This window comes from Phoca vitulina, unplaced genomic scaffold (genome assembly GCF_004348235.1).
Source record: "Phoca vitulina isolate PV1807 unplaced genomic scaffold, GSC_HSeal_1.0 scaffold2, whole genome shotgun sequence".
NCBI classification, from domain to species: Eukaryota; Metazoa; Chordata; class Mammalia; order Carnivora; family Phocidae; genus Phoca; species Phoca vitulina.
The window spans coordinates 17,706,811-17,725,027 of NW_022589705.1; the positions used below are offsets into that span (position 1 = coordinate 17,706,811).

Sequence of the window (18,217 nt, forward strand, 5' to 3'; positions counted from 1 at the left end):
CATCCATATTTTCCATAATGGCTGTACCATGCCATGCCTACCAACACTGCACAGAAGTTCTAAATTCTCCATATCCTCATGAACACGTATTATCTATTCTTTTGATAATGGCCATCCTAATGGAGTCATATCTCATTGTAGGAATTTGCATTTCCCTAATGATTAGTGCTGTTTGAGCATCTCTTCATATGTTTATTGGCCAGTTGTATATATTCTTGGGAGAAATGTCTATTCAAATCTTTTGCCTGTTTTTTAATCAGATTATTTGTTGTTATTGTTGCTTGAGTTGTAGATTTTCCTTATACATTCTGCATATTAACCCCGTATCAGATATATAACTTACAATTATTTGCTCCCTTTCCAGAGGCTGCCCTTTTACTCTGCTGATTGTTTCATATGATGTACCAATACCTTTTAAGTTCGGTAAAGTCCCATTTATCTATTTTTTATTTTGTTGCCTGTCCTTTGGGGTCATAGCCAAGAAATCACTGCTAAATCCAATGTCCTGAAGCTTGCCCCCTATGTTTTCATCTAGAAGTTTAAGAGTTTTAGATCATATATTTAGGTCTTTAATCCATTTTGAGTTAATTTTTGCATGCGGTTATAAGGTAAGGGTCCAACTTTATTCTTTTGCATGTGGGTATCCAGTTTTCCTAAAACCATTTGTTGAAGAGAGACTGCACTTTCCCCATTGTGTATAGTCTTGGCACTCTTGTCAAAAATCATTTGGCTATATATGCAAGGGTTTATTCCTGGGCCATTTGTTCCGTTGGTCTATATGCCTATCTTTATGCCAGGACCACACCATCTTAATTACTGTTGCTTTGTAGTATGTTTTGAAATCAGGAAGTGAGGCCTCCTTCTTCCTCAAGATTGTATTGGCTATTCATCGTCCTTTGAGATTCCATACAAATTTTAGGATATTTTTTTAACCAAAAAATGTCATTGGGATTTTGATAGAGATTGCATTGAACCTGCAGATCACTTTGGATAGTATACACATTTAAACAATATTAAGTTCTGATCCATCCCTTTATTCATATCTTCTTTGATTTCCTTTAGCAATGTTTTGTAGTTTTCAGTGTACAAGTCTTTCACTTCCTTGGTGAAGTTTATTCCTAAGTATTTTATCCTTTTTGATGCTATAGTAAATGGGATTATTTTTTAAATTTCATTTTTAGATTGGTCATTGTTAGTATATAGAAACACAACTGAGTTTTGAGTGTAGATTTTGTATTCTGCAACTTTGCTAAATTCTTTTATTAGTCCTAATAGCTTTTTAATGGCATCTTTAGGGTTTTCTACATTTAAGAACATGTCATGTGTGAACAGGAAATTCCTCTTTGTATGCCCTTCTTTTTCTTGTCTGATTGCTCTGGCTAGAATTTTCAGTACTATGGTGAACAGTAGTGGTGGAATTGGGCATGCTTGCGTTGTTCTTGATCTTAGAGGAGAAGTTCTGAGTCTTTCCCCACTGAGTATGATGTTAACTCTGGGTTTTTCATACATGGCTTTTATTATGTTGAGGTAGTTTCCTTCTTTTCTTAATTTAAGTGTTTTACCATTTCATGGCTGTTGAATTTTGTCACATGATTTTTCTGAGCTGATTGAGATGATCATGTCTTTTTTCCTTCACTTTCCATTTGGTATATAACATCAATTGATTTTCATATGTCGAACCATCCTTGCATTCTAAGTGTAAATTCCACCTAGTCATGATGCAAGATACTTTTAATGTGCTGTTGAATTCATTTTGCCTCATATTTTGTTTAGGACTTTTATGTCAATATTCATGAGGAATATTGGTCTATAGTGTGTGTGTGTGTTTTTTTTAAGATTTTATTTATTTACTTGTCAGAGAGAGAGAGAGCACAAGCAGGGGGAGCGACAGGCAGAGAGAGAGCAGGCTCCCCACTGAGCAAGAAGCCCATTGCGGGACTTGATCCCAGGACCCTGGGATCATGGCTTGAGCCGAAGGCAGCTGCTTAACTGACTGAGCCACCCAGATGTCCCTTGGTCTACAGTTTTCTTTTCCTGTCATGTTTTTGTCTGGTTTCAGTATACCTGGGTCATTCTTGCCTCACAGAATGATTGGAAGTCTCTTCTCCTCCTTAATTCTTTGGAAGAGTTTGAAGAAGAATTGGTGTTAATTCTTCTCTAAATGCTTGGTAGAACTCACCAGTAAATTCATCTGGTTCTGTGCTTTTTTGTTGTTGAAAAGTATTTGATTAGTGCTTCAATTCTTTAATTACTGGCTCCTCAGTTGTATAGGTTTGTTCAGATTTTTTTATTTCTTCATGATTCAGTCTTGGTAGGTTGGATGTTTCTAGAAATACATCCATCTCTTCTAAGTTTTCCAATTTGTTGGCATATAATTGTTCATTGTAGTTCCTTTTATTTCTTATTTCTGCGACATCAGTTGTAATGTCTCCTCTTTCACTGTTAACTTTAGATATTTGAATCTTCTGTTTTCTTAGAGTTTATCTAGCTAAGGGTTTGTCAGTTTTGTTGATCTTTTCAAGAAAACCAACTCTAGGTTTTGTTGTTTTCTATTGTTTTTCTATTCTCTCTGTCATTTATCTCTGCTCCAATCTTTATTATTTCTTCTTTCTGCTAACTTTTTAGTTTTTTAGTTTCCTTTTTCTAGTTCCTTAATGTATAAAGTTAGGTCATTGATTTGATTTTTTTTTCTTCACAAAACTAAAATGAGATAAAATAAAGTCATGTGAATATGCTGAGATTTTTTTAAAGCCTAGGTATTTGTCACTATGAACTTCCCTCGTAGTACTGCTTTCACTGTATCCCGTAAGTTTTGGTATGTTGTGTTTTTGTTTTCATTTGTCTCTAGATATTTCCTAAATTCCTTTGTAATTTCTTCTTTGACCCACTGGTTGTTAAAGAATAGGTTATTTAATTTCCACATAATTTTGGATTTTCATGTTTTCCTTCTGCTAGTTATTTCCAGTTTCATTCCATTTTGATCATAGAAGATATATAATTTAAATCTTCTAAAATTTGTTACAAATTCTGTTGTTACCTAACATGTAGTCTATCTGGGATATTGTTCTATGTTTGCTTGAGAAGAATGTGTATTCTGCTGTTATTGGGTGGAGTGGTATACATATTTCTGTTAAGCCCAGTTGGTCTACAGTATTGTTGAAGACTACTCTTTTCTTATGGATCCTCTACTTGGTTGCTCTATCCATAAGTGAAAACAAGGTACAATGTCCTTCTTTGTCTCTTGTGGCAGTTTTTGTCTTAAAGTCTCTTTTGTTTGATATATCTATTTTGTCTGATATAAGTATGGCCACTTCGATCTCTTTAGATTCCTGTTTGTATAGAATATCTTTTTTCACCTTTTCACTTTTAGTCTGTGTATATCTGGATCTAAAGTCCATCTCTTATAGGCAGAACAAAACTGGATGATGTTTTGTTTGTTTGTTTTTTTAGGGGCAAGGGGCAGAGGGAGAGAGAGAGAGAGTCTTAAGCAGGCTCCACACCCAGCACAGAGTTGGACGTGGGCCTCAATCTCACAACTCTGAGATCATGACCTGAGCCAAAATCAAGAGTCAGACATTTGACCAACTGAGTCACCCAGCCACCCCATGCTTTTTTTTTTTTTAATCCACTCAGCCAGTCGATGTCTTTTAATAGGTATATTTAATCTGTTTACATTTAAAGTAATTACTGGTATGAAAGGACTTACTATTCCTAGTCATTGTTTTCAGTCTAATAGCTTTTTTTTTTTTTTAAAGATTTTATTTATTTGAGAGAGAGAGAATGAGAGAGCAAGAAAGCACATGAGAGGGGGGAGGGTCAGAGGGAGAAGCAGACTCCCTGACAAGCAGGGAGCCTGATGCGGGACTCGATCCAGGGACTCCAAGATCATGACCTGAGCCGAAGGCAGTCGCTTAACCAACTGAGCCACCCAGGTGCCCCTAATAGCTTTTTGTTCCTCTTTTCCTCTCTTGCCTTGTGTTTCATTGATTTTTCTGTAGTGACATGTTTTGATTCACTTCCCATTTCCCTTTGTGTATATTCTATAGACATTTTCTTTGTGGTCTTCATAGCATGTGACAAGTTAATCGTGCTGCTTTCAAGATTCTCACTTTACATGTGACATTTTACAGTTTATGATGTGTCTCAGTGTACACCTCTTTAGATTTATCCTACTTCTTTAAGTTTCTTGAATTTGTATGTCCGTTTCTTTTCTCAAATTTGAGAAAGTTTTGGCCATTATTTCTTCAACAGGTTCTCTGCTCCTTTCTTTCTTCACTTTCTGAGACTCCCATATTTGTATGTTGTTGTTCTTGTCCATAAATAACCTTGGGCTCTCTTCATTTTTCATTTTTGCCTTCTCTGCTTCAGTAATTTTTGTAAGTCTGTGTTCAGGTTCACTGACTCTATCTTCTATCTGGTCAAATTCACTGAGTCCTGCCAGTAAATTTTCAATTTAGTAGTGTTATTCTTCAGTTCCAGAATTTCTGTTTGGCCCTTCTTCCTAGTTCCTATCTCTTTGTTCATATTCTCATTTTGTTCATGCATCATATTCCTAATTTTGTTTGTCTATCTATGCTTTCGTTTTAGTTAATTAAGTATCCTTATGATGGTAATTTTGAATTCTTTATCTGGCAATTCATATCTCCTTTTTTTTAGGATTTGATTTCTACAGATCTAATTTATTAGTTTAAATGTATCACAGTTGGCTGTTTCTTCGTATGTCTTATTTTTTGTTGTTGGGATTTGGCATCTGAAGAAATCAACCAACTCTCCAAACTTTGTGGTCTAGTTTCATACAAGGATGACTTTCTCTACTAGGCCTGGCTAGAGATTCTGGGGACCTCAAAAGTCTTTTCTGGGTATGTGTCCTCTATGTGCTTTTTGTTAAGTAATCTGCCCTGTTTGAAGAGGGTTGCTGGCTTCTACTCAGGAGCTCCTGAGCTTCTACTCAGGAGCTTGTGTCTGTAATATTGCAGCCAGCTAGGCTATAGTAAATCCAGTCCTGGGGTTCCACCTAGTGTCTGTCTGTGGTACTGCAGACTCTAATGCAGGCCATTCTTCTCAGGGATGCCCAACCTGGCATTCTGTTTCTGTCAGTACTTGGATACAAGCAAAAAAGACACTATCTCTCAGGCAGCAGCCCCCAAAAGTCAGTTGGAGGTATGTTCAACTCCTTTCCCTCTCTAGGGATAATGTGGGAGTTGGGGTTTTCCTCCCAAACATTCCACCCTGGGCAGGGGTGGGGGGTGGGAGTGGCTCTAATGAGAGAGTAAAAAGTGTCACACATTTCCTATCAAGCCTCCACATGGTTGGCTTCCCGCTTAGCCTGGGGTGCAGGAACCTTTGAACTGGTTTCAGGATTTCTACAGATCTATTTTGTAAGTTCGTTGTGTTAAATTTCTATCCTCCATGAAGGAAAGAAATCTAGGGCTTCCTAGTCTGCCATCTTGCTGATGTCACCTCTCTTCCCCCAACTTAATTCTTTTTTTTAGGGCTGCACAGAATTCCCTTTCTGATGGACATTTGTGTTCTTTCCAATTTTGGGCTATAGCAAATAAAGCCACAAAGAATAAATGTATTCTTTTATATTTTTGCCAGTTCATCTTCAGGATACAAATATTTCTAGAAGTAGGACTCCTTAATCAAAGATAAATGCACAATTAATTATGCTAGATACTGTCAACATTCTTTCTGCAGAGATAGTACCATTCTCATTTCTGTCAGCAATGTTCTGCCTATTTTACCTACAGCCTTGACAAAAAAATTATGCAAACTTTGGCTATTTATCCACCTGATAGATGAGAGGCGGTGTCTCAATGTAGTTTTAATTTGCATTTCTTTTTTTATGAGTGAGGCTGAACTACTTTTATATGTTTATTTTTTTTTTTTTAAAGATTTTATTTATTTATCTGACAGAGAGAGAGACAGCACGAGAGAGAACACAAGCAGGGGGAGTGGGAGAGGGAGAAGCAGGCTTCCGGCTGAGCAGGGAGCCCGATGCGGGGCTCGATCCCAGGACCCTGGGATCATGACCTGAGCCGAAGGCAGACGCTTAACGACTGAGCCACCCAGGCGCCCCTACTTTTATATGTTTAAATGTAACTTGTATTTCTTCTCCTGTAAACTAAATGAACTTACACTTTTGCCCATTTGTTTATCAGGCTGTTAGTCTTTTTTTCTTTTTGGGAGCTCTATGTTAGGGAGGTTAGCCTTTCATGTTCTAAGTGACAAATATTTATCAGTTTATTATGTCTGTGACTTCCCTTTTAATTTTGCTTGTTTTTTAAAGTCAGAAAACCAATGTTTTATTTCTAAAACTCTGCCATATATTTCTAGGGGGTGCCCATGGTCACCTGCCACCTTCACACCAGGTTTTCTATGTAGCTGGCAAACAGAGTCTGGCCATCAGCAGACCAGGCCAGAGGTATACTAGCAGGGCTCTGCCTTGCTGCTGGTACCGATAACGTCCTACTTCAGTTCCTCTATAACGATCTTGCCTCCCAAGTCCCAGATCTTGATGCTGGTGCCCGTGGCAGCACAGAGACAGTATAAGTTAGGACTGAAGTGCAGGGCATTGATGATGTTCCCACCATCTAGCAGATAAAGGTGCTTGCCTTCATTGAGGTCCCACAGCATGGCTTGGCCATCCTGGTCTCCAGAAGCACAGAGGGATCCATCTGGAGAGACAGTCACAGTGTTCAGGTAGCCCGTGTGGCCGATGTGACTGGTCTTCAGCTTGCAGTTTGCCAGCTTCCATACCTTGACCAGCTTGTTCCAGCCACAGGAGACAATGATGGGATTGCTGCTACCGGGTGGAAAGCAGACACAAGACACCCACTCCGAATGGCTCTCATCTTGGACAGTATATTTGCATACACTCCAAGTATTCATAGCTTGATGGTTTTATCTCAGGAGCTACTGACAACTTGTCAGTTGTCAGAGAAGGCCATACTCAGCACATCCGTGGTATGGCCTACAAATTTGCGTGTGGTGGTACCGTGCTACCTGTTGTGAGATCCCCGAGATGAAGGGCTCCATCCCAGGAGCCTGAGAGGGTGAACTGGCCATCTGAGGAGATGATCACGTCACCAACAAAGTGGGAATGACCCTAAAGGGCACACTGAGGGATGCCATCATCAGTCTCATCCCTGGGCAGCTTCCACATGATGATGGTCTTCTCCCAAGAGAAGGACAGTATCATGTCCGGGAACTGGGGAGTGGTGGTGATCTGGGTTACCCAGCTGTTGTGGCCCTTGAGGATACGACCAAGTATCTGCTCAGTTATGGTGGCGGCGAGTGCAAGTGTCGCTGCGGCAACAAGAATGGAGTTGGACAGCTCAGAGAGACTAGCACCACAGCTGCTCCCGCTGCGGTCCTGCTGAGGAAAAGAGCTTGACTTCCCTTTTGATGTTTTCTTTTCTATGCCAAAGTTTTTTCATGTAACTTAATTCATCAATCTTTTTTCTTATTGATTCTGTTTTGAGCCATAGTTATTCCCCTAATATTCTCATATTACAAAATAATTCAGACATGCTTTCTCCTAGTATTAGCATGGTCTCATGTTTTACTTTGAGAGCTCTCATCAATTTGGAATTCATCCAAGTATACATAGTATTAGCTACAGTTCCAAATTTATCTTTCTCCAAATAGCTATCCAGTTGTTAGAAAGCCCATCTTTCCCCCACTGATTTGAAATGCTACCTTTATCCTTACTAAATTTGTATTTGCACATAAACCTATTTCTGGGGGTGCCTGGGTGGCTCAGTCCGTTCAGTGTCTGCCTTCAACTCAGGTCATGATCTCAGGGTCCTGGGATCAAGCCCCGCACCAGGCTCCCTGCTCATCTTTAATTTAAAGAAAATCTTTAATCTATTTCTGGACTTTTTTTTTTTTTTTTTTAAGGATTTTATTTATTTATTTGACAGAGAGAGACACAGCAAGAGAGGGAACACAAGCAGGGGGAGTGGGAGAGGGAGAAGCAGGCTTCCCGCGGAGCAGGGAGCCCGATGTGGGGCTCGATCCCAGGACCCTGGGACCATGACCTGAGCCGAAGGTAGATGCTTAATGACTGAGCCACCCAGGCGCCCCTATTTCTGGACTTTCTAATCTGCTCCATAGATTTGATTCTTCAGGCACCTCACTATTTTAACTATAAAGGCTTTCTTTACATTTTATATTTTATTTTCCAGGGTTTTCTTGGGCATTCCTCCTGCTTGTTTGTTTTTCCTTATAAGCTTTAAAATCAACTTTTACTACCACCCTCCAGAAAAAAAAAATCTGTTGGTATTTTTATTAGAATAGTTTTAAGTTTATAAATAAATCTAAGAATTGACATGTTTATGATGTTGATTCTTCAAAAACAGAAGAGGCTCTGTTCAAGTCCATTTGTGTTTTTTAGAAGCATTTAAAAACTTTTCCTCACACAAGTTTTGCACATTTTATCTACAGGCTGGATTTTGCTTATATATAAAGGTTATTAATTTTGTACATCAATTTTGTATCTATAACTGTACTAAATTATGCTTGTCAGTTTTTCCATTATTTTCATGAGTTTTACAGAAATAAATTAGTAGATTTTACATAAAATAACCTCTTCTTTCAAATTTTTAAGTCTCAAACACTCTCTTGTCTAAAGTAGTCTCAAACACTCTCTTGTCCAATAAGCTAATGATCACTAATACATTACCATGCTTGCTTTGCTCTTTCAATATATTTTTTTAAGATTTTATTTATTTGAGAGAGAGAGCGCGCATGACCGGGGGTGGGGGTGAGGGGGAGGGCAGAGGGAGAGGGAGAAACAGACTCTCCCTTGAGCAGGGAGCCTGACGGCGGGATCATGACCTGAGCCAAAGGTAGATGCTTAACGTACTGAGCCACCCAGGAGCCCCCTTTCCAATATTTCTAAGACTGTCTGCCACCCTTTCTTAACTAGGATTCATGCTCTGAACTACCAAACACACAAAATAATTTGAGTGACTATTTCTGAATTTCCCCAAGGACAGTAACATAACCAGTACTTTTCTAGATGCATAGGTGAGAGGTTAATACTTAAAAACAAATGAATGCCTTAGGGATTCTCTCCCAGAATACTCGTTGAGAAAGGCTGTTAGACTAATCAGGATTTATAAATGCTCTCACTATGATGGTTTTATATATATTTAAAAATAGTTATTATACGATGATGTTCCCATTTATTCAGTTTTACAATATAGACACATACAAACAAGGTAAAATCTTAAGAAACTGCTTGCCTTACCCCAGAAGTATAGTTCATACATTATAACCACTTGAAAGATGAGTCACAAAGGAAATTATTAGGCAAAACCATTTTTGAAAAAAAAAAACCCATTATTTCTTATATATATGACTATTTGAAGATATGGCAGCTTCTTACATGTTTAAAAAAATGCTACTTTTTAATTAATAATTATTTATCTATTTAGTTAATAATTATCTATTATCACAAATAATTATTTAACCAAAGAATCAACAAGGTTTATCAAAATCAGTATCTGGTTCAAATCCTGTATTCATTAACAATGATGATCACCTATGATTTAGAATTTCAAGTATATAATTTTGTTTTCATTAGTGCATATTCTTTCCATTTCATATCTCTATTTATGACCATTACTATCATTTCTAAAGTCTGTACTTTAGTTTGCCTCTGCAAGTTGGGCTATTTTGTTCTTCAAAATGATAAGAAATAAATATATTTCTTGAAAAACTTTTACACCTAACAAAAAGACGATTTCTTTTGTTTAAAAGTTTTTCTTTGTATTTACAAATGATTATGGTAAAACGGTACAAAGCACCACAAGGTGGTAACTGGTGAGTTGTAGAAAACCGATTTTAAAAAAAATTGCAGCACAGCTTCAAAAATACCACACCAGAAACAAAGCTTATTTCTGCATCCTGTTTATGTATTTTTTCCCATCATGCATAGGTACCTCTTTTATTTCAGTGAATCAAAAATCAAGCTACAGATCTATATAAAGGGCATCCCTTTTAAATAAATCACAATGTGATTCAAAGCTACAACTAACTGTTCAGATTTCTGTATGCTAAGTTATGAATCCACTTTCCATTCCAACTCAACTACTAAGGAAAAAGGAGCAAAACGACTCTGAAATCTCTTAAAAGAAGTGTATTTTCAGAAGATAAAAAAATGACACTCTCACTGTTGTACTGGATCTCCTGCTTTTCATTTGGAAACAAAATTCATCACAGTACAACTCAGTTTTACTGAGCAATTTAAAGCATCCTTTGCCTGTGTTAGAAAATGTTGAGAGAAAAACTTTTTCTAAGAAATCACTTTCACTGTGAAAGTGAAAATCGAACACTGGGCAGCCTACAAGGGAGAGACGTCTATTTTCATGGCATGTTCCAAATCGTGGAACATTTAGGTCCAGAAAACATATACAGTCCTATTATTTCTTTTGCTCTTGGTGAGATGCAAATACATATAAAATTAAGGGTAAGGAAAAGTACTTCTTTATACTCTATTTTATTGAGTCGGTAAGAGTTTCCATGTATTTCCTAAAATCAGTTTTGGCTAACCAGGCAAACTCTTACACAATTTGAAAAACATCTCGAGTGATCTGCTTACAAATATTTCATTATCATATGAACATTTAGTAAATTAAGTTTGCTCTCTTAACATAAAAACAGACAACTGGAGTGTCTTTATTTTTGTCCTCTGGAGCTATTACTTTTTTTATTGCCCTCTATTAAAAAAAATTATGTTTATGAGGTAGTCAGAAATGTTGATTTGCCTTAGAGACGTTAGGAAAGAAGCACAATTTTAAAAATGCATCACCCCACCCAAAATAAATATAAAATACAATGGCACCACCCAGAGAGACCTAAATAACATATATGTATATATATGCAATCTGATATTCTCCCGATACATGTAAAGAGAAATATGTATTTTAGATATAGACTCTTTATAATAATGAATCATTCTATGTGTTGCCCTGTACCTTGTTTTATTTATTATCATTGCATGAAAGACTTACTCATGCTCTACCTGAAAACTGGCTATTGCCTGAGGACACTGTTGTCCCTACAGCACTCTTTTTTCTCCCACACTCCACGTACTAGTGGAGTTTGTGGTGAGGTAAACGTCCTCACTACTATTTCCAGATCTTTGCTCCACCTACTCCCCCCCCCCCAAAAAAAGTTCCTTTAAGTTCCCGGCCATCAGATTATTCCACCCTCTACCCATCTTGACTCCCAGTGCTATGACTCTGGATAGCTCCCCTCAGTCACTAAAGAGCATAGCCATGGGCTTCTCTTTCCACCTCTACCTTTTTCATGACTCTTAGTTTCAACACCCATGTGGGCAGTCCATCCAGCACACGGGCCTCTATCTGACAAGTTTATCTTGGATCCACCCCTACAGCCACACTTGAGACCTGCAGATGCCAAGTTCAAGCCTCTCACAGCCTGCGTCTCCCCTACTTGCTGCACTCACCCTCCTGCCAGAGCTCCGACCTACTAACCTTCTCACTTTTCTCCTCTTTTTCAGCCTCTATTACCACCTTTAAATCTTCATTTCCCACCGCGATAATCCCTGCTGTGCTCCTTTCTCACTCTGTCAGTACTCCTCTGACAACACCCCAAACGGCTCAATCTGTCTATTCCCTACCTTTTATCAAGTAGCTGCGCAAGACTAGAGAAAAACACACAGCATGCTGGTGGTTTTCACTTTAAATTCATGACTGCAGACTTCAAAGGGGCCCTCGGCACTGGCAGGCGATCACACTGCTCCCCTTTACAGCAAAAGGCCTTCAAGCAGAGTTGACTATGGTTGCTACCCCCATTTCTCTCCTTCCTGTTCTCTCCTGAAGCTCCTCCAAACAGGCTTTCCTCCTCATTACCCTTCTGAGTGTCTTGGCTCAGTTACCAACTATCAGTCATAGCAGCATTTCACAGGGTGGATCACTCCTTCCTGTCTGAAACACTTTCTTCACGCAGCTCCGAAGACAGTGTGCGTTTGCGTCTCTCCTCCCATCCCACAGGCCACCCTCCTCAGCTGGAGCTACGCCCTGTGCCCTGCCTTTCAGGGTTCAGTCCTCAGACCTCTTCTCCTCTCCACCAGGTCTCCCTCTCTGGGAAAACTCATCCAATCTCATGGCTTTAAGTATCATACATAAGCAGATGACACCCAGAGTTTATCTTCCACCCCGACCTCCTCCCGAACTCTAGATCCTCTACACTCTGCCCTGTATATTGCACTTCGGCTACACTGTCCTTCTCCCTGCTCCTTACACATGTCAGGCAGCTTCCCATCTGATGTGTTTACCTGACGTTCCCTCTACCAGGAATAATCTTCTTTTGAACAGTCCCCTGCCCTTCTCCTTCACTATTAAGGGCTCTGTCACCTTATGCAGAGGACTTTGCAAGCCCTTCTAAAAGAGCACCCCCTTACCCTGCTTCATAGCATTCACCACCCTAAGACATTACGTCATCTCTCTGTATGTTCATCTGCTTTATTGACTGTAACCCCTATTTGAATATAAGCTCCGCAGGGGCTGGGTATTTGCCTATGTTGTTTACTGTCTAGCACAGAGTATGCACTAAAACATTTATTGAATGATTTTTTAAAAAGATTTTATTTATTTGACAGAGAGAGAGGGAACACAAGCTGGAAGAGCAGCAGGCAGAGGGAGAGGGAGAAGTGGGCTCCCTGCAAGGAGCCTGATGCGGGGCTCGATCCCAGGACCCTGGGATCATGAGCTGAGGCGAAGGCAGACGCTTAACTGACTGAGCCACCCAGGTGCCCCATTATTCAATGATTTTTAGATATGTTAAAGTTTCCTGGTTTATCTTCAAGAGGTGAGATTATGAGAACATTTCCAAGATAAGTTGTACATTTCAGTAATGTTTGAGTTTTTTTTACAATCAAATGTATTACTTTTGTCATCAGAACAATGGAAAAGAACACATAAAAATGTTAAAATTTAACAATCATGAGAAAGAATCAAATTATATGAATTTGAGACTATATATTTATGTAAACTAGTGAGAAGTTTTATAAATAGACTGGTAAGACTTAATAAGGATGATATATAGGTTTTATCTTGAAAGCCAACTGTAGTTGATTGGTTGTGGCTGCTTGAAACACTATACTGAAAGGAACCCTGAAGCTAAACTGGGTCCTGCAGAAAAGAAGGATGTTTTCCAGGAAAATGGAAGGGGTGGGAATTGTGATTCATGCCAAATAAATGCCACTCCATGACTTTAAATCTACATGTGTACTATTTCCAATCCTTTGTACTCAGCTGAATTCTCCCAAGAATTCCGTATTTGTACCTCCCTGCCTATGTGAGATCTCTATAAAAATGTCTAATGAGAGATCTCAAACTTACTCATAAACAAAACAGACCTTTTGATCTGCAGTGCTCTCAAAAAGAAACAAACATTATTCTTCCTCTAGTCCTTCCTCTTTCATAAGGACACCTTCATTCACTAGGTTGCTCACATAAAAACTCTAGGAATTATCCTTGATTCCTTTCTTTTACTCAACCCTGATCTAAACATTCATATCCATAAGCAAATCTTATTAGCTCTAAGCCCAAAGCATTTTCTAACTTTATCTATATCTCTCCAGGCTCTAGATGAGTACCTCAGACCAAGCCACCATGGCCTCTCATTTCATCGACTCTAGTAACTTTCTAGCTACTCTGCTTTTTTGTACTCTTGCCCCCTTATAATTCATTATCTACGTATCAGCCATAAGTAATTTTTAAAAATACAAATCAAATAATGTCACTTCCCTATGGTTTCTCCCTGCAGTAAAAATAAAACCCATACTCCTAATTCTGGCTCATTTTCCCAGGCCTATCTCTCCAACTTTACCTCAAACCACTCTCCTCTTACTCCCTACGCTTCAGCCATATTGGCCAACGTTATTTTCTCCACAGGGCTTTGATACTAGCTGTTCCTTACAGAACGCTCTTCCTCTGACATTCCTGTGACATTCAGGTCAGTTTAAATGCCCCCCTCTCCAGAATACTTCCCTTATCACTCAATCTAAAGTAGCAACCCAATCACTATATCCTATGTTAACTCTCTGCATACTACAAATAACTATTTGATATCTGTGTAGTTTATTTATTAATTTGTTTGTTATCTCTCTCTCTCTCCTACTATAATGTAAGATTGTTAAAACAGTATTGTATCACCACTCTGGTGAGAGGGTCTATTTAATAAATATTTGTTGAAAATGATTTGTTTTTAAATGTGTAATATTTCAGTAAAAAAGTTGTGGGTATGTATTTATTTATTCATATTTGTGGACTAACTGAATAGGAATAGAACTAAGTAAAAATTCCCTATTTGGGAACAGAGAAAGTAATTCTCCAAGGTTGAAAAAACATGAATTTATTTTGATTCAAATCCAAAATACACAAACTTTTTGCCTGGCAGAGTCCGGTGCTGACTTTACAACAATGAAAAAACAACTTGCCCTCATGGAGCTTAAGAGAGAAGAAACGGGCTATTTCAATTTGGTAAGTAAATGCCATGAAAGGAATAGTAAAAAGTGCTATAGGTATATTTAACCCAGCCTGAGAGGTAGACGATCAAGAAATGCTTCCTGAAGAAAGGGCTGTTTAAACTGAAATCTGATCTGAAGGATGAGCAGTTATGATGGACATACTCGGAGGAGGAGGGAGACAGGCACTCAGTGTAAGAGTACTTTGGGGAAAGGAAATATGGCCCAGAATCCAGACAGCTCATAACATATTTTCAGGAAACTTAAAGTAATTTATTTATTTATTTATTTATTTTAAAGATTTTATTTATTTATTTGACAGAGAAGGAGAGAGAGAGCACACAAGCAGAGGCAGAAGGAGAGGGAGAAGCAGACTCCCCACCGAGCAGGGAGCCTGATACGGGACTCGATCCCAGGACCCTGGGATCATGACCTGAGCGGAAGGCAGACGCTTAATGACTGAGCCACCCAGGCGCCCGTAAAGTAATTTAATATGGCTGGAGAGAATATAAATTGAGAAGGGATGAGAGAAAGACTGAGAAGTAAATGAGTAACATCATAACGCCCCATTGAGCAGTTTATTCTTTTCCTGAGGGTAAGAAAGTGCCACTGAAGAATTTAAAGCAATATAGTATTTCCATGTACCATAATCTTCCTTTAAGAAAGATCACTGTGGCCACAGGGTGGAGAAGAGTTTAGAGAGAGACAGAGAAGCCAAGCTCTTCCAAGCAACAATCGATAGGAGAATTAGGATAGTAATAGTGGAGCCAAGGAAAAAAAAAAAAGCAATAATTAAGATCCAACTCTAAGTATAAGAAGCAACTAAAACTTATAATACAAAACAAAACAAACACTGAACATGCAAATAGAGAGATACACAAGTTACCAAATCTATCAGGAGTTAAGTTTTATAGAATTCTGTGACCTGTAAGCTGAACTTTCAAGGAAGTATAGTTAAGATTTCCAAAGATGGGGGCGCCTGGGTGGCTCAGTCATTAAGCGTCTACCTTCGGCTCAGGTCATGATCCCAGAGTCCTGGAATCAAGCCCCGCATCGGGCTCCCTGCTCTGCGGGAAGCCTGCTTCTCCCCCTCCCACTCTCCCTGCTTGTGTTCTCTCTCTCGCTGTGTCTCTCTGTCAAATAAATAAAATCTTTAAAAAAAAAAAAAAAGATTTCCAAAGATGGGGGTGCCTGAGTGGCTCAGGTGGTTAAGCATCCGACTCTTGATTTCAGCTCAGGTCATGTTCTCAGGGTCATGAGATCGAGCCCCATATCAGGCTTCAGGCTGAGCCTGGAGCCTGCTTAAGATTCTCTCTCTCAGTGCGCTCAGTCAGTTAAGAGTCTGCCTTTGGCTCAGGTCATGATCCCAGGGTCCTGGGACCAATGACCACGGCAGGCTCTCTGATCAGGGGGGCAGTCTGCTTCTCCCTCTTCCTTTGCCCCTCCCCCTGCTCATGGGCATGCTCCCTCTCTCAAATAAATAAATAAAATTTTAAAAAAGATTCTCTCCCTCCCTCTCCCCACCACTCACATGCTCTCTCTCAAAACAAAAACAAAAACAAAGATTTCCAAAGATGAAGAAACTTCCAAACTTTATAAGACTTTTACATAGCTGAGTTGCTTCCTAGTACAAATAATTTGAAGAAACTTAAAAAATAATCTGCATGTTTAAAATGTATAACCATTTTTAAAGGTAAGAACTTCAAAATCTGTATTTATGACTATTTTATATAAGATTATAATTCCTCATAATTAAGTATACTCTATTCAAACATAAGCTGTAAAAATCATCATAATCTGCCCTCTAGTTACCATTAGAAAGCAAGTTTTGCTGACAGTAAAATCATTATGGATAAATAAAACAAAAACAGTCAAATCAAGACATATGTATATATACTTAACATATTAAATAATTCAAGACTGTGAAAGAAAGGCAATATATTATTTCATTATTCTGATAAAAATTAAATCAATAATAAAATGTATTTCAGAGTGTGATAAATACGAGATACTATATAATCTAATGCAGCAAATATTTATTGAGAATTTACACACACACACACACTTTACATACATGTTCGCACAATAGAGATAAACTATACTAAAAGACAGACCCTTCCTCAAGAATTTTATAAAATTAGATAGGGAGACAGACACTTATATACCTCAATAAGCATTTTTATAAGACTTTTGCAATGATAATGTAACTTTATAAATTAAATAGCTGTAGAAGAGACTTTAACATTTTTTTGCATTTGATAGTGTAAGATATAGAATAAGATTCTAACTATAGTTAATACATTTTACATTATTAGTGTTCTACTCTACAGATAGAATGTGGGATTAAAAAAGATCCTACTAATTTGGATTACAATCCCAAAAGATTAATTGCTAAATACCAAAAAGAAACATCAAAACCTAGATGAGAAGTAAATGGCAAACAGAAAAAAATAGGAAGATGAAAAGAGAAATAATCTACATAGGAATTTGTTAAAGGCCAAAGGAAAGCCAACACAATCATAATTTGTATTATAGATCTGTAATTTAAGTAGCACATTTCTCACTTCTCATTTTAATACCTGAAAGTAACATATAACACTTACCTTACAACTATAAGCATGGCTATCAGGATCGAACAAATAGGATCTGCTATCATTAGACCAAAATTTTGCATCATGATGGCAGAGGCAATTACACCAATACTTCCAAGTGTATCTGCCAGAATGTGTAAAAATACACCTGGAAACAAAGCATAATCAGAATCAAAATAGTATCTTCTGATCAATGAAAAATACAAATATTTCTTAAAACTATATTCTTGACTTTATATATAAAAAACTAAATACCAATCTGGAAATCAGGAAGAATGTAGATTCATTGTTTAGTAATGAAGTAAGAGTACTACTTCTGGGAATGGAAATAATCTTTCCTTTTTCAAATCAGCAGGGTTCAAAATATCTGATTCATAAATTATATTTGTTCTTAATGATCCTTAATATTTTGGTATAACATAAATGAGGAAGTAAGTACAGAAATAAGTTGATTTTAAGCACATTCATCTCTGGTTAAAAGATTCCATAAGTTAATTAATAATTTGTTGAAAGAAAATGGCATTAGGCTGAAAGAACTGTTCAAGAAACATTGTAACTACAAATATATGTACACACAGAGCCCTCTGCTGGTAATTAAAATTATTACTACTTGAGACTAAATTTCCTATGGACTCTAACTCTATAAATCCTGGTATACTTATTAATTATCCTGAAGGTTTTGTTACCTAAATTATACACTAAGCTCAAACCTGATAAGGAAGAAAGTAGAGATCTGAATATTTAAAAGCAAATATAAAATATTTTTAAAATTTTAATAAATAAATATTAAATTGTTAGGATACTGATATTCTGTCTTGAAACCTAGATACAATATTGTGATATTGTGATTTATAATAAGAAATACATATTTGGTCTTCATCCTGGTTTCTGGAAAACCCTGGGAACTTCCTAAGTGACAGTGACAAAGGTGTCTCTGGTTAATGTTAATATATTTTTGGACCCCACCTAAGGATGGGATGACAGGAGAACCAATCATATGATTAGAGGGTTGGAACTTTCAGTCCCAGGCCCCTCTGACCTCCAGGTATCAGAGAACTGCTTGCTTATGAGAGTACATTCTTCACGCCCCCCATTGGATTTGGGCACAGAATCTTAATTTGTG

General features: G+C 37.8%; 2 protein-coding genes across 3 annotated transcripts in view; both read right to left on the bottom strand.

Annotated features, from left to right (window-relative positions):
• The window catches only part of SLC30A7 (solute carrier family 30 member 7), a 92,932-nt gene that overhangs the window by 32,205 nt on the left and 42,510 nt on the right, over positions 1–18,217 (bottom strand). For both annotated transcript variants that reach the window (XM_032422588.1, XM_032422590.1), the window contains one exon: positions 17,107–17,242. In XM_032422588.1, the coding sequence (XP_032278479.1) occupies positions 17,107–17,242 (136 nt within the window). The remainder of the gene's footprint in view (positions 1–17,106; positions 17,243–18,217) is intronic.
• On the bottom strand, positions 6,116–7,773 carry LOC116643686 (receptor of activated protein C kinase 1-like). Its single transcript, XM_032422596.1, has one exon. The coding sequence runs from the start codon at positions 6,889–6,891 to the stop codon at positions 6,469–6,471; it is 423 nt and encodes a 140-aa protein (XP_032278487.1). The 5' UTR covers positions 6,892–7,773; the 3' UTR covers positions 6,116–6,468.

Coding starts and splice junctions, on each gene's coding strand:
- LOC116643686 (XM_032422596.1), bottom strand. CDS start 6,891: ATGAATACTTGGAGTGTATGCAAATATACTGTCCAAGATGAGAGCCAT.